Here is a 16487-nt window from a genome sequence, read left to right as displayed (position 1 = left end):
TCATTAGCCAACATTTCAAAACCTAATACTACCCCTTACTTTTTTGGTGAACAAAAATGCTTCATAATGTTATATAAGCCATATAAAAAAAAGTCTGCTGTACTTTTAATAGAAAAAAATGCACTGTACTTTTCATAAGAAAATGCTTTGAAAATGAAGCTAAAATAATACATTTCTTATATGCCATCAGGGTTCATAGGACACTGTAACCAGTGTACATCAAATAGAAAAAGCTGAATAAAAAGCAATATGCCTATAAGACGCAAACCATAGGAGGAGTTTGGTTTGTTGTTTTGGTTTGTGAGAGGATATTGCCCAAATCTCAACTGCTTCAGATACACTCAGATACTATGTGATTTCAGGCACACAATTTAGCTGAGTGAAGTGGCCCCACCTATGGTTCAATGCCACACTCACATTCACTGCTCTCTTCCTTCTCCTTTTCAACCATTGTAATTCAGACAGAAAGGGCCACTGGTCACTGCTTTCCATACCTGTGTAAAAGAAAAAGGAATACAAAAGTTTATACTTGACTGCAGTTCAATAGGAGTATGTTTTTAAAATATGTGAAAGTACCAAAACTAAAGCAGGAAGAAATAGAAAATTTGAACAGACCAATTACCAGCATTGAAATTTAATCAGAAATCAAAAAACTCGCCCAAAATAAAAGTCCAGGACCAGATGGCTTCTCAGCCGAATTCTACCAAACATTTAAAGAAGAGGAAATACCTATTCTTCTCAAACTATTTAAAAAAAAAAAAAAAGAATCGGAAGGAAAACTTCCAAATTCATTCTATGAGGCCAGTATCACCCTGATTCTAAAAGCAAATAAAGACACCACAACAAGAGAACTACAGACCAATATTCCTGATGAACATAGATGCAAAAATCCCCAACTAAAATATTAGCAAACTGAATCCAATGATACATAAAAAAAAAAAGCATACACCACAATCAAGTGGGATTTCTTTCCAGGACACCAGTGTGGTTCGTTCAATATTCACAAAACAATCAACATGATATACCACGTCAATAAGAGAAAAGATAAAAACCATATGATCACTTCAACAGATGCAGAAAAAGCATTAGACAAAGTACAACATCCACTCATGAGAAAAGTCCTCTGCAAAGTACGGCTAAAGGGAACATACTTCAACATAATAAAAGCCTTATATGAAAAACCCACAGCCAACATCATACTCAAGAGGGAAACACTGAGAACTTCTCCCCTAAGGTCAGGAACAAGACAAGCATGTCCACTCTCACGACTTTTATTCAATATAGTACAGCAAGTCCTAGCCACAGCCATCAGACAACAAAAAGAAATAAAAGGCATCCATCTTGGTAGGGAAGTAGGAAAACTCTCACTATCTGCAGATGACATGATACTGTATATAGAAAACCTGAAAGACTCCACCAAAAAACTACTAGAACTGACAAATGAATTCAGTAAAGTCGCAGGATACACAATCAATGTACAGGAATCTGTTGCATTTCTATACACTAATAATGAAGCAGCAGAAAGTGAAATTAAGAAAATAATCCCATTTACAATTGCACCAAAAACAATAAAATATCTAGGAATAAACTTAACCAAAGAGGTGAGAGACCTGTACTCTGAAAACTATAAAACACTGATGAAAGAAATTGAAGATAACACAAAGAAACAGAAAGACAATCCACGCTCGTGGACTGGAAGGACATGTATTGTTAAAATGTCTACACTACCCAAAGTAATCTACAGACTTACTGCAATCCCTATCAAAATACCAAAGCATTTTCCACAGAACTAGAAACAACCAATCCTAAAATTTGTATTGGAGCCACAAAAGACCTCAAATACCCAAAGCAATCCTGAAAAAGAAAAACAAAACTCAAGGTATCACAATTCCAGACTTCAAGTTATATTACAAAGCGGTAGTGATTAAAACAGTATGTTCTGGCACAAAAACAGACACACAGATCAACGGAATTGAATAGAAAACCCAGAAATAAACCCACAATTATATGGTGAATTAATCTTCAACAAAAGAGGAATGAATATAAAATGGAAAAAGACAATCTCTTCAACAACAGCTTTGTGCAAAAGAATGAAACTGGACCACTTTCTTTGCACCACACACAAAAATAAACTTAAAATGGATTAAAGACCTAAACGTGAGGCCTAAAACCATAAAAATCCTTGAAGAGAGCACAGGCAGTAATTTCTCTGACATCAGCCATAGCAACATTTTTCTGGATATGTCTCCTGAGGCAAGGGAAACAAAAGCAAAAATAAACTATGGGGACTATCTCAAAATAAAATGTTTTTGCACAGCAAAGGAAACAATCACCAAAACTAAAAGGCAACCTACTGAATGGGGGAAAATATTTACAAATGACATATCCGATAAAGGGCTAGTATCCAAAATGTATAAAAAATGGTTACAACTCAATACCCAAAAACCAAATAATCCAATTAAAAAATGGACAGAAGAGGGACGCCTGGGTGGCTCAGTCAGTTAGGCATCCAGCTCTTGATTTTGGCTCAGCTCATGATCTCGGGGTTGTGGGACTGAGCCCTCATTGGGCTGCATGCTGGGCGTGGAGCCGGCTTGGGATTCTCTCTCCCTCTCCCACTGCCCCTCCTCTGCTGTACATGCAGAAAAAAAAAAAAAAAGATTATAAAAAAGGACAAAAGATATGAACACACATTTCTCCAAAGAAGATATCCAGATGCCCAAGAGACACATGAAAAGATGATCAATATCACTCATCATCAGGGAAATGCAAATCAAAACTATCACCTCACACCTGTCAGAATGGACAAAATCAAAAACACAAGAAACCACAAGTGTTGGTGAGACTGTGGAGAAAAAGGAGCCCTCCTACACTATTGATGGGAATGCAAACTGGTGCAGCCCCTCTGGAAAACAGTATAGAGGTTCCTCAAAAAGTTAAAAATAGAACTACCCTACAATCCAGCAATTGTACTACTAGGTATTTACCAAAAAAATACAAAAATGCTAATTCAAAGGGATACATACACCGCTGTGTTTATTGCAGCATTATTTACAATAGCCAAACTATGGAAGCAGCCCAAATGTCCATCAATAGATGAAAGGTTAAAGAAGATGTGGTACACACACACACACACACACACACACACACACACACACACACACACACACACACAGAGGAATATTACTCAGCCATAAAAAAGAATGAAATCTTGTGATTTGCAACAACAGAGATGGAGTTAGAGAGTATAATGCTAAGCGAAATAAGTCAGTCAGAGAAAAACAAAAACCATGTGATATCACTCCTAAATGGAATTTAAGAAACAAAACAAATGAGTAAAGGAAGAAAAAAAAAGAGACAAACCAGGAAAACTCTTAACTATAGTGAACAAACTGATGTCTACCATAACGGGGGGCGGGGGGAGAGGGGGATGGGGAAGACAGGTGATGGGAATTAAAGAGTATACTCAACCTGATGCAAAAAATAAAATAAAATAAAAGTATTATGTGAAGAAACAGCAACATTGATAGCATACATCATCTCAAAATCAAAATAAACTACGGTGGAAAAGGCATGCCGATCACTAAACATTTCACAGTCTCATGGTCACAAATCTAATTCTATTTGTAATGCACAAATTATAATTTATTATTCAAATATTATTTTCTTCCAAACATCATCAAAAATGTAATGAGATATTCAAGATTCATTAGAATATGCATATTTGACCTACAACCACCTGACCCTCAATATCTGAAAATTTAAGAGAATTTCACTGTGCTTAATTCATTTTAGATTTAAAAATAATGTATGGCATAAGACTTTGCATAAATTATTGAAGACTTTTGGCATTAATATACAGACGCAATATCACATATCCCAATAATCCAAAAGAAGCTTTTGTCAACATCAGTGTCCTTAGGATACCTCGGGACCAGAACATAAGAGTGAGACAATACAAATTGTCTAAAAAGCAGTAAACTGTCAGAGAAATTTAAGGATGAGCCTCATTGCAAATCACCATTAAATTTAGCCACACTGTCTGGTTCTAACAGAGGTTTACTCCTGGGCTGCTTCTTTCAGTATTTCCATCGGCAACGACTCTCCAGGCCTCATTCCACACCAGCCACAGTTCATGCCGCTGCCCACCCACACGGCTCACTGCAGAGCAATTTTACCTCCTGCATGTGCACTGAGTTCCCCCAAGGCACGGCTCCTATTACATAAAATAAAATGGCCATCTTAATTAGAACTTACTGAGATTCTTCATGTGCTTAGAATATTGTCCTGCCAAGGTTTTCTGGATTATATGTGGTCGACCTGTGCTTTTCTGAAACAAAAACAATTGCGGACCATTAAAAAGCAAGATGTGATCAAGCTTCCACGGAAGAGTGTTAGAACTTTCTCCAATATCCTTCTTAAAATGGGAACATTTATATGCTAATGTTTCAGCTATCAAAATGAAAAGTATGTCTTACTGAAACTTTAATTTTTTAAAAAATAGAGCACCATTCAATTGCTCCAGTGTAGATAAAAGCATAGTTTTATTAGCTACTCTGAAACCTTAGCTTTCTTCAAAGCCATGAATAGGAAATTTACAAGAAAGAAACATAAATGGTCAATGAACATATAAAAAAATGATGAATGCTTTAATACTCCTTCAAAGTGCAAATTAAAAAAAAAGATATACCAATTTTCCCCATCCAGTTGGCAAAGGTTTTAAAATTATGATAACCACAGTTAATTATGGTTTCAAGGTAAAAAGCACTCTCATACTCTGCTGATAGGAATAAATTGGGAGCATAGTTCAAAGAGAAATTTAGCAATGTCTATCAATGACCTTGAAAATATTTATATCCTTTGCCCTAGAAACTACACTTCTAGAAACATCTTATTTCCATTCCTATTATTTACTATCAGCTTCCATTACTGAGCACATACTATGTGCCAGACACTGTTAATGTACACATTACCTGATTTAATCCTCACAAGAACTCTATATAATGCATATTTTATCTTTATTTTACAAATAAAAATACTGCAACTCAGAGAGATCCATCATTGAGCTAAAATTCTATTACAGAATAATGATTCAATTTATTTTAAAAATATATAAGACCATATCATTGAAAAACTGGAAGAATGTATACTGAAAGGTGAAGAGAAGTTCTCTCTCCAGGATGGGATCACGGAAAATTACAATGTAGTTAAGTATTTGCTTATTTTGCTTTTCCAAATTTCCTATGATGTATTAGTTTCATAAGCAGAAAACTAGTTATTAAAAAAGTGTTCTTAATAGGTTACATATGAGACTCACAATAATTAAGAGTTTTGCTATTCACTGCTTGAGAGATAACATGAATTCTTATTAGAAATATCCCATCCACATTACTTGACTTACTGTAAAGTATACTAAAACCAGTAATAATAAGCTAAACATCAACAAATCTAAATTCAAGTTCAGTAAATTCTTAATTCTGGTAACAGGTGAAATGATACTCAGAGCAATGAAACTCACAACTGGATTAGAAACACAATTTTAAAAGCCCACTAAAGTTTCAAGCACTGTTCCTTTCCCTCTCCCCATGGTGAAGATGAAGACAGATTGTTACATGAACAAAAGGTAGGCAGTAAGGAAGAAAGCAAAAGAGAAAAGGGAGTAGGCATGGAACAGTCAGCCCCTGAAGAACTTGATTATGGGTATAACAATGTAAAACCAATGCTTTAAATACTATGACGATAACAGTTTGTACTTATAAATTTCTTCAACAGTTTTATTAAACATAGTCACATACATTTCTTAATTCATCAAACCTGCAAAACTGCCCTATTGGGGATGCACTGAAAAAAAACCACCTTATTTTACATATTTGAAAACTATGAGGCTTAGGGAGTCGTTATTTGGGGTTTTTGTTTGGTTCTTTGGGGTTTTTTTTTAGAGTAACAGGGCCATTAATCAGCACAAGAAATCAAAGTCAATTGTTTGTGTACCAAGTCAAATAATCTTGCTGTATACAAGTTATTTACCTACCAACAGAGTAGGGGAAAAACATTTTACTTAATCAAAATGACTTTACCTAAGGGTGGTTGTCTTCATTTCAACTTACTAGTTGAAAAATGATACAGGTTTAAGCAAACATTAAACATTTAAAGTTAAATGACCCTTCTGTCTCAAATTTGAAACTTATGCCATATTTATATATACATTGCCACAGCAAAAAATGTTTGTTCAACTGTGATGATCAATAGCCTAAATGGCTAGTACCTGGGTCAAAACTTATTTTATCTACAGGTGAAATCTCTGAAGATAAAAAAAAAGTTTTCTGCGCCCCATCAAATGATTGCAATATTCTGACTTGATCACTCTCAAAATACTATTTTCCCCTTTAGCAGTTCCTCTCACTGGTCTGATTTCCCTATTGCCACTTCTCAGAGCCTTCATCTCCTACCACTCTCCCCTTTGTCCACTCCTGTCCAACCTAGCTGGGCCCCTCAAAGTTCCTACAACACACACTCCTGCCTCAGGGCCTTTGCATTTGCTCTTCTCCTGGAATGCTCTTCCAGCTCCCTAATTTCTTGAAAGTCCTCCTTCAAAAGTACCATCTCATTTTGCTCTTCCTTATAATTCTACCTCCTTGGCTTCATTTTTTTTTTCTCCTTAGCACGCTAACAAACAGTATGTAATTACTTACTCAACCCATTTATCCCTGTCTGCCCCTGTAGACTATAAGCTCCATAAAGCTCAAGCTCTATGTTTGTCTTATTCACCACTTTATCCCCAGCACCTAAATTAGTACCCAGTATGTAGTAAGCCCTCATTACAATACCTAATGAATACAGATCAAATTTCAGATTTGTTTTCATTCTATTAGTGAGCAACACTAGTAGAGTACATGATTCCTTTTTTAGTCCAATTTTATTGGGATATAATAATATGTAACATTGTATAAGTTTAAGGTGTACAGTATAATGATCTATGTATATATTGCAAAATATATAAGTGTAGTTAATATCCATCACATCACAATTACAATTTTTCCTTGTGATGAGGACTTTTAAGATCTACTGTCTTAGCAACTTCCAAATATACAAAGATACTATAGTCACCAAGTTGTACATTACATCCCAGAATTTATCTATCTTATACCTGGAAGTTTGTACCTTTTGACCTCCTTCACGCATTTTCCCCACTGGCTTCTGGTAACCACTAATCTGTTCTCTGCTTCTGAGTTCAGTACTTTTAGATTCCACATATAAGCAAGATCATACAGTTTTTGTGTTCCTCTGTCTGACTTATCTCACTTAGCATCATGTCCTTACGGTTTCTCATCTAGGTTGCTGGCCTGTGCATGACTCTAAACATTATTTTCTTCCCTATCTCTAAAGAAAACTAAATGCTATCTAATATAATCATAGTTCAACTACAAATTTTCCCACTGAAGATTCTTAATAAAAGTTAAGTATATGCTTATAGGCATACAATTATCTAAAGAAGAAGTGAAAATAAAAGCTAGTTTAAAGGAAAAGAAGTGGGTCAGTACAAAACAAAATGTCCACTCTGCTCAATAGACTGAAAAGAACTGCCATCATTTCCAAAAACCTAGATTTGTTGCTTCTTATCATTCCTTACTGGTATGCGGCCTGGTGTGATGAGAAAAACAACTTGTATTTTTCTGAGTTGTTGCCTAGGCATTTTACAGCATGATAACCCTGCTCACACCCAGCATCTGGACATTTCGATGAGAACTTGAGTTTAGGGCAAAAATTAAGAAAACAGGAAACAACAAATGTTGGTGAGGATGTGGAGAAAGGGGAACCCTCTTACACTGCTGGTGGGACTACAAGTTGGTACAGCCACTCTGGAAAACAGTATGGAGGTTCCTCAGGATGTTAAGAATAGAGCTACCCTACGACCCAGCAATTGCACTACTAGGTATTTGCCCCAAAGATACAGATGGAGTGAAAAGAAGGGGCATGTGCACCCCAATGTTCATAGCAGCAATGTCCACAATAGCCAAACTGTGGAAGGAGCCGAGATGCCCTTCAACAGATGAATGGATAAAGAAGATGTGGTCCATATACACAATGGAATATTACTCAGCCATCAGAAACGATGAATACCCACCATGTGCACTGACATGGATGGAACTGGAGGGGATTATGTTAAGTGAAGTAAGTCAAACAGAGAAAGACAATTATATGGTTTCACTCATATGTGGAACATAAACAATATCACGGAGGACCATAGGGGAAGGGAGGGAAATCCAAAGGGGGAGAAATCAGAGAGGGAGATGAACCATGAGAGACTATGGACCCCAAGAAACAATCTGGGGGTTTCACAGGGGAGGCGGGTGGGGGGAGGGGGTAACAGGTGATGGGTATTGAGGAGGGCACGTGCTGTGATGAGCACTGGGTGTTATACTTGACTAATGAATTGTTGAACACTGCATCGAGGACTAATTATGTACTATAGAGTGGCCAACTGAACATAATAAAAAAAAAGAAATTGTAAAAAATCAGAAAAAAAATATTTGAAATAAAAAAAAAAAGAACTTGAGTTTAAGATTCCCACTCTAAGTTCCCGCTTTGCTTTTCCCGGGACATCTTTTAAAATAACCACTTAGAATTAAGCCCACTAAATGTAGTGATCCGAAGGGATATGTGCACCCCAATGTTTACAGCAGCAATGTCCACAACAGCCAAACCATGGGAATAGCCAAGATGTCCATCAACAGATGAATGGATAAAGAAGATGTGGTATATATATCACACACAGTGGAATATTATGCAGCCATCAGAGAAATGAAATCTTGCCATTTGCAATGATGTGGATGGAACTAGAGGGTATTATGCTGAGCGAAATGAGTCAATCAGAGAAAGACAAGTATCATATAATCTCACTGATATGAGGAATTTGAGAAACAAGATGGAAGATCATAGGGGAAGGGAGGAAAAAATGAAACAAGACAAAACCAGAGAGGGAGATAAACCATAAGAGACTCAGGAAACAAACTGAGAGTTGCTGGAGCAGTGGTGGGGGGTGGGAGGGATGGGGTGGCTGGGTGATGGACACTGGGGAGGGTATGTGCTATGGTGAGCGCTGTGAATTGTGCAAGACTGACGAATCAGAGACCTGTACCTCTGAAACAAATAATACATTATATGTTAAAAAGAAGAAAAAGAAGAAGAAGATAGTAGAAAGGGAAAAATGAAGGGGGCGAAATCGGAGGGGGAGATGAACCATGAGAGACTATGGACTCTGAGAAACAAACTGAGGGTTTTAGAGGGGAGGAGGGTGGGAGATGGGTTAGCCCTGTGATGGGTATTAAAGAGGGCACGTACTGCATGGAGCACTGGGTGTTATATGCAAACAATGAATCATGGAACACTACATCAAAAACTAATGATGTAATGTATGGTGACTAACATAACATAATAAAAAATAAAAGAATTAAGCCCACTAAAAGTTAGGGAACTCCACTCCAACCACCTTTCAAGTAACAGGTGCTTGCTACCCTGTTCTCTATCTCCTGCTCACTAGTGACCTGGGAAGGAGGACTGCCTTCCTCTGGCTTACTGCTCCCCACCCGAGATTCCGGAATCTGTAGGTAATAAATCCTGTGACTTTACTTCCCCTGTGGGTGTGTACTGAAACTGCACCTTCAATCAAAAGAACCATGGGTTTCACTTCCCCAACGTGGGAGCTTGGATGCTGACAGAGCCACCTGCCGAGCCCGTGTAGCTGGCTTATGTTCCCCAATGCAGCAGGTCATAACCTGCATATTTCTAAATTCAATACACCAGTACTACATATAAATGTACACTGACATCCACATTATGTTCTTTATGGCTCAAAGGCAAAGATGCTAAAAGAACAAAACACCATAAGGAAACTGAGGTCACAGACTTACCTCATCGTGAATCAGCTCCAGTGGTTCTATCATATATACAAAGGTATTATCTTCAAACATACCACTATGAGACAAGAAATCGCATGAGGAGGAAATTAACAAATACAGCAAACAGGAAGAACCAGCAAATGAGCTTCACATTGCATCTTTAAAAATGAACAGTGTATCTAAACAAATATCTTTATACTGCCCTAAACCTAATTCATATATCTGTATGGAATCCCACTGTGGTCTCAGCACTGTATTAGACAGAGATAAGCTACAAAAGGTGTTAAAGTGTATACCACGAGCATATAAATTATAAATGTTATAATTAATTTTTGAAACAAAATGGAAACATTAGAAGATGAATCTGGAACAGGACTATTCATACAGTTCCAGTATGTCACATTATAATTCCAAGACAATGTCCAACTAGTACAAATTTCTTCTTACACAAATCCAGTATCACCCATAAGAAAATAGGTATTTTGCTCGTTAGAATAATCTAAAACCATCTGATTCTGAAGAGGCAAACAGAAGCATATTTATGACTGCCAATTGTGAATTTCCATTAAGCAGTATGACTCTGTGTTGCATATAATTTTGAGAGATATAGGAAGATAAGATTTTCAATATCCTTTCTCATCACATGGCCACAACCAGATCTTTACATGGAGGGTTACTATTTGGGTCTAAAAGGTGCTTAGAGAGGTTTTTCTAGAGCCTGCCTTGAAGCCAATGTATGAGCTCCTCTCTTTGCACCCCCGACCCTGCCATCCTCCCGTGGCCAATACCACCTGACTGCTATGTCCTCTGGCATATACCTTTGGGAAACCTTTCTAGACTAGGTTTGGTCACCCTGTAAGTCCCTGATCCATCCCTTCACAGTTTCTACCAAAATCACAATTCAATATTAATCTCTGTAATCACTTGTTAAATCTCTGAATCTCCTGCAGACTCTAAATGTTAAGACGGCGGAGAATACGCCCTCCTTGTTTATGACTCCATATCCAGTCCCTAACGTGCAACTGGCACAGCAGAGTCCCTACAACAAACATTTGGGAAAGAAAAGATGGAAACCGCACGGCTGAAAGCAAGTTCACTCTCCCACATGAGACTCGCACATACTGAAGTCCATTGCAGGTCGACAGAGCTGCCCTGGAGTCCTTGACACCTCGGATGCTGCCGTGGTAGTAACAGTGCTCTCCACCCTACAACACAGAGGAAGGTTTCATTGATGAACGATGCTTTCTGGGTCATCATTCACTCTTACAGATGCTCCTATAAGCCAGAAAGAATTGCAAAGATGGTCCTACAAACTCCTCCTGGTTGATATGAAATCTCAAAGGGCACGAGGCCATTTTTCTGCTTTTCTATGAAGATGCTGTGTTGTTAAATTTAATAAAGGAGAAAAAGCTATTAACAGGAATAAGACACCAACGTAACTGGTACAACTTACATACCTTTCTTAAACATGTAAGGGAGTAGCTACTTACCAGATATTGCTATGGAATAAGGTCTTCTACCGAACTGAGGAGACCCCAGAGCTGTTGTTGTTAATAACTGTGTTTGATAGGGGCGCCTGGGTGGCACAGTCGGTTAAGCATCTGCTTTTGGCTCAGGTCATGATCCCAGTGTCCTGGATCCAGCCGTGGTTTGGGCTCCCTACAGAGCAGGGAGCCTGCTTCTCCCTCTCTTCCCCCCACTCATGCTCTCTCTTGTTCTCTCTCTCACATTAATAAAATCTTTAAAAAAAAATAATTGTGTTTGATAGAAAACCACATAAAATCTTATTATTTGCTTCCCTACCTTTTAAAATTTGTTTTAAAAATTTCTTAGAAGTATTATATGAACTTAGTTTTCAAAGTCAAGAAGTAACTATAAGGCCTATTTTAAAAACACAGGGGTGCCCGTGTGGCTCGGTCTGCGAAGCGTTCTCCTCTTATTTTCTGCTCAAGTCATGATCTCAGGGCTGTGAGATCCCCATGATGGGCTCCGCACTCAGCCGGGAGTCTGCTCAAGGATTCTCTCCCTCTCCTTTGCCCCTCTCCCTGCTCACGCACCAGTGAACATGCTCTCTCTCTCTCTCTCTCCTCACCTCCATGACAATCATTTTTAACTCTTTTATCTGTTTCCTTTGTTGTTTACCTATGTATTTCTGAATGGGATATTTCTACTGCTGCATCCTGGCTACACATACCAGGTCATTTGTCCCATGTATTTTATTCTGGGAGATAGCCCTCTTGTCCCCCTTTGACCTCCCACTGGGCCTGACACAGAGCCACCAGCCAGGAGTTCTGTCTGGGGTCATCCTGGGAACTCTTCTGCCTCCCTTCTACACAGAATCCTGGACCCCATATCTTCTCCATTCATGATCTCATCCTCCCCTTTTTTGAAGGTACACATCTTCTGGTACTTTCTTGAAAAAGTGACCATGGAAGATGAATTTGGTGAGAACTTGCATATATAAAAACTTATTTTTCTATCTTCACACTAGATCAACCATTTGGGTGGGTAAAGAATTCTAGATTAGAATTATTTTCTCTCGGCATTTCAGCACTACCGTGCACAGCTTCTAATGTTGCTGCTGAGAAACGGCTGCTATTCCGATGTTAGATATTTTCTATAAAATATAATTTTTCTCTTTCAAGAAGACTTTAGGGAATTTTATTCATCCCCATTTTCATGAAATCTCAAGACATGCCTTGGTGTGGGTCTTGGCTTATTCACTGTGCTGGGCACTTGGTCAAAACTTTTAATTAAGAAAATGCACACACATCAGTTCTAGGAAACTTTTATTATTTCTCTGATAATTCCCTCCTTTCCATTTTTCTCTATAAATGGAGCTCTTCTACCAGAGTAGAGAAGGGATGGCTGCCTGGCTATATGGGTTATGAAGTGCATCAGGGATGTAAGAGCCCTCCACGTAGACTTTGAACAACCTCTCTGTTTTCATGTACCCTCACTTCCTGGATCTTCAATCGGCTTGCTTCTTGGATTTCCCCAATGGAACTTAGCAGAACAGGAAAAGCTCAAACCTGACAGTTACCCCCCATCCGTTTGCTTTCTATCTCCTAAAATTTTATGAATACCTCTCACCTTATATCCTTTTTTATTCTTTGACTAGTATTTGACTAGGTTAGGTTATTGGGAGGGAAGAGAGATAAATATAAGCACTGAATCCACACTGTTTAACCAGAAGCTTCCTATTTGTTTTCTTAAATAGAATATACTGAACATACTTTGACTTTTCATTGATGATTTACAGTCATTTTGATCGCTGCTCATTATACTATATTACAATAGCCTCAGAGGTTATTTACAGTGATAAGGGTGTCTACCCATATATCAAAGACCACTCCCCAACCAATTCAGTTTGTTTCCTCTTAGGAACTATAATACACATTTCCAGTGCTGGTTGTCTAAGTTTGGTATTATAACCTTGTTAATATTTTGTAAAAGGTTGCTTTTGTATGGGGTTTGGCTCTCAAAAGGCAATTTTTTACAAAAATATTGACTTGTATGCAACATGAGAAGCTTTATTTGTATATTCAACCCTGGAACTTATAAGGACAAATGGTATCATACATCTCAGCAATTCGTGAATCCAGGTCAATATTCTGCAATTAAATTTCAGACTCTTCACATGGTTCTAAAAACAACCACAGGTAACTGTAAATTCCATCAAATTGGTTATTTAGTACTTTGTATCACACCAAGAAGTTCTCTTAAGTCAGGTGATTATTATTAGTGCATAGCAAACATGGTCATATTTACTTGACCTTTCTAAAAAAAGCTATATTTTCCAGATTTTCCTAAAAATATTTTTTCCCAGAAAATACTTCCAAGTCCTTTCTTAGATTTCAATTCCCATTAGAAACTGAAGATTGATGCTCTCTCAGTATAAAGGTCATTGTTAGTTGTTTTAATTAAGGTAGGATATTATCTGAAGGAACTGTTTCAATTTTCTGTATATTTGAAGGTAAATCACCATATTTTCTGAACCTGAAATAAGACTTGAGGTAACATGCAATCCCTGACATCTATTATCATAACAAAGCTTGAATATCTAGATTATGTGGTCATATTAAGCACTATGAGGAATTCAGCAGGCTCTAATTTAGTATTAGTATCTGGTAGTATTAGAGGATTTTCTGAGTTTCTTATTACTAAATTTATAACAAGTTTTTAAGAAAGCATTACCATAAAAATACTATTTGGCAACGCTCCAGGTGTATGCAGCATTTTATAAATACCACTGCAAAGTAAGCTCTTGAAGTATTTCATATTCAAAAAATCCTAGTTGAAAAGAGGCATTCCCTCTTGGGTAACAGGGATAACAGGAGTGAACCAGTGCAGAGAGGCCCCTCCCAGAGGGCGTAGTGAGCAGTGACACTGGAGAGTCAGCTCTGGGTGTACCTTCCACCCAAGGATCTAACCATCTTGAACACTCACTCGCTGTCTCATAGTAACTACTACACCTCCTTGTACAGAGAGGGAAACAATGACAAGGTGTGAAAAGGCTCTGCGAACGATAGCAGGAAGCCAAACTGAAATGACGCGTTTTCAGGCTCTCCAGTTAGTGTTTCTTTCTCCAGGGGGTAAGGTCTCAGACAGTTTGAGAGCCCTGGCCAGCCACTTCACGATCAGTACTGAGGAGCGCATCACAGATCTGTGACTAGGCAATAGGCAGGCAGGACAACAAAAGGGGCTCAATGAGCACATGACAGTAGTCTATGTGTGTCCACACAGGTGTCAGCATTTTTGGATTCGAAATTGTCAGTGAGTTATTTAAATGCAACAAAATAGAGCATACGATAAGTGGAAGTTTTTGGCTAGGCAAAGGAACTTAAAAATCCTAGTAAGTATGCTCCCCAACCTACCACTTCCCCACATCCAAACACTCCACAAGCTAGATGATGCTCAAATAATGGCAACTCTGCTCCACAAGGTTGCGGAGCTCAGAACCCCGCTGGAAACCACCAGGCCACTTCTGCAAATAATGGGACCCTGACTGAATGTGCATCTTTGAAAACACTTCCTAATCAGAAGGGGCTTGGTATAACAGCTCTGTGAGCTAATGACCTAAAGAGGAAAACAGATTTGGTTCCCTGGTATTACCGACTGAATGACAGAAACAGTTTGATTCTTTCTACTCACTTTAAATACAACCTTTTGGAAAACAGAACCTACTGTTTCAATTTGATTTATTTTACAACTGCCCCACCTTTGTGTTTGTTTAATTATCTCGTCTTCTCTTCAGTGAAGTTCGACCAGCCAGTTCTTACCTTCTTCATCATTTAAGAAACCCCCATAAACTCTTGGGGAGCTGGGTGGCGCAGTCGGTTAAGCATCCGACTCTTGATTTCCACTCAGGTCTTGATCTCAGAGTTGTGAGATCAAGTGCTGCATTGGGCTCCATGTGCAGCACGGAGTCTGCTTAAGACTCTCTCTCTCTCTCCCCTCAACACCCCAAGAACAAATAATCCAATCAAAAAATGCGCAGAAGACATGAACAGACATTTCTGCAAAGAAAACATCCAAATGGCCAACAGACACATGAAAAAGTACTCAACATCGCTCGGCATCAGGGAAATCCAAATCAAAACCTCAATGAGATACCACCTCACACCAGTCAGAAGGGCTAAAATTAACAAGTCAGGAAACGACAGATGTTGGCGAGGATGCGGAGAAAGGGGAACCCTCCTACACTGTTGGTGGGAATGCAAGCTGGTGCAGCCACTCTGGAAAACAGCATGGAGGTTCCTCAAAAAGTTGAAAATAGAGCTACCAGACGACCCAGCAATTGCACTACTGGGTATTTACCCCAAAGATACAAATGTGGTAATCCGAAGGGGCACATGCACCCCAATGTTTATAGCAGCAATGTCCACAATAGCCAAACTATGGAAAGAGCCTAGATGTCCATCAACAGATGAATGGATAAAGAAGATGGGGTATATATATACACAATGGAATATTATGTGGTCATCAAAAAAAAAAAAATCCCATGAAATCTTGCCATTTGCAACGACATGGACGGAACTAGAGGATATTATGCTAAGTGAAATAAGTCAATCAGAGAAAGACAAGTATCATATGATCTCACTGATATGAGGAATTTGAGAAACAAGACAAAGGATCACAGGGGAAGGGAGGGAAAAATGAAACAAGATGAAACCAGAGAGGGAGACATACCATAAGAGACTCCTAATCTCAGGAAACAAATGGAGGGTTGCTGGAGTGGAGGGGGGGTGGGAGGGATGGGGTGGCTGGGTGATGAACATTGGGAAGGGTATGCGCTATGGTGAGCGCTGTGAACTGTGTAAGACTGATGAATCACAGACCTGTACCCCTGAAACAAATAATACATTATATGTTAATTTAAAAAAAGACTATCTCCCTCTACCCTTTCCCCCCCTCTAGCCCTCTCTCTAATAAACAGATAAATCTTAAAAAAAAAAAAGTCTCATAAACTCCTGAACATCTGGATAAACATTTGAAACTACGCAGGCCTTAGCTCACAAATGTGTATGTATATTTTGATATTCCAGCTCCTGAATATAATAATAAAATAGGACACTATATTCAAAT

The 16487-nt window shown here is 38.4% G+C and overlaps 1 protein-coding gene across 3 annotated transcripts in view; it reads right to left on the bottom strand.

Moving 5' to 3' along the window:
• The window catches only part of ADAM23 (ADAM metallopeptidase domain 23), a 166699-nt gene that overhangs the window by 58528 nt on the left and 91684 nt on the right, over positions 1–16487 (bottom strand). For all 3 annotated transcript variants that reach the window (XM_027591124.2, XM_027591123.2, XM_027591125.2), the window contains exons 5-8: positions 11022–11104; positions 9912–9975; positions 4258–4330; positions 418–494 (exon numbers count right to left, since the gene is read on the bottom strand). In XM_027591124.2, coding sequence (XP_027446925.1) covers positions 418–494; positions 4258–4330; positions 9912–9975; positions 11022–11104 — 297 coding nt within the window. The remainder of the gene's footprint in view (positions 1–417; positions 495–4257; positions 4331–9911; positions 9976–11021; positions 11105–16487) is intronic.

Source organism: Zalophus californianus, chromosome 3 (assembly GCF_009762305.2).
Source record: "Zalophus californianus isolate mZalCal1 chromosome 3, mZalCal1.pri.v2, whole genome shotgun sequence".
NCBI lineage: Eukaryota > Metazoa > Chordata > Mammalia > Carnivora > Otariidae > Zalophus > Zalophus californianus.
The sequence above is the reverse complement of the archived record's forward strand: the minus strand, read 5'-3'. Positions and strand labels throughout refer to the sequence as shown.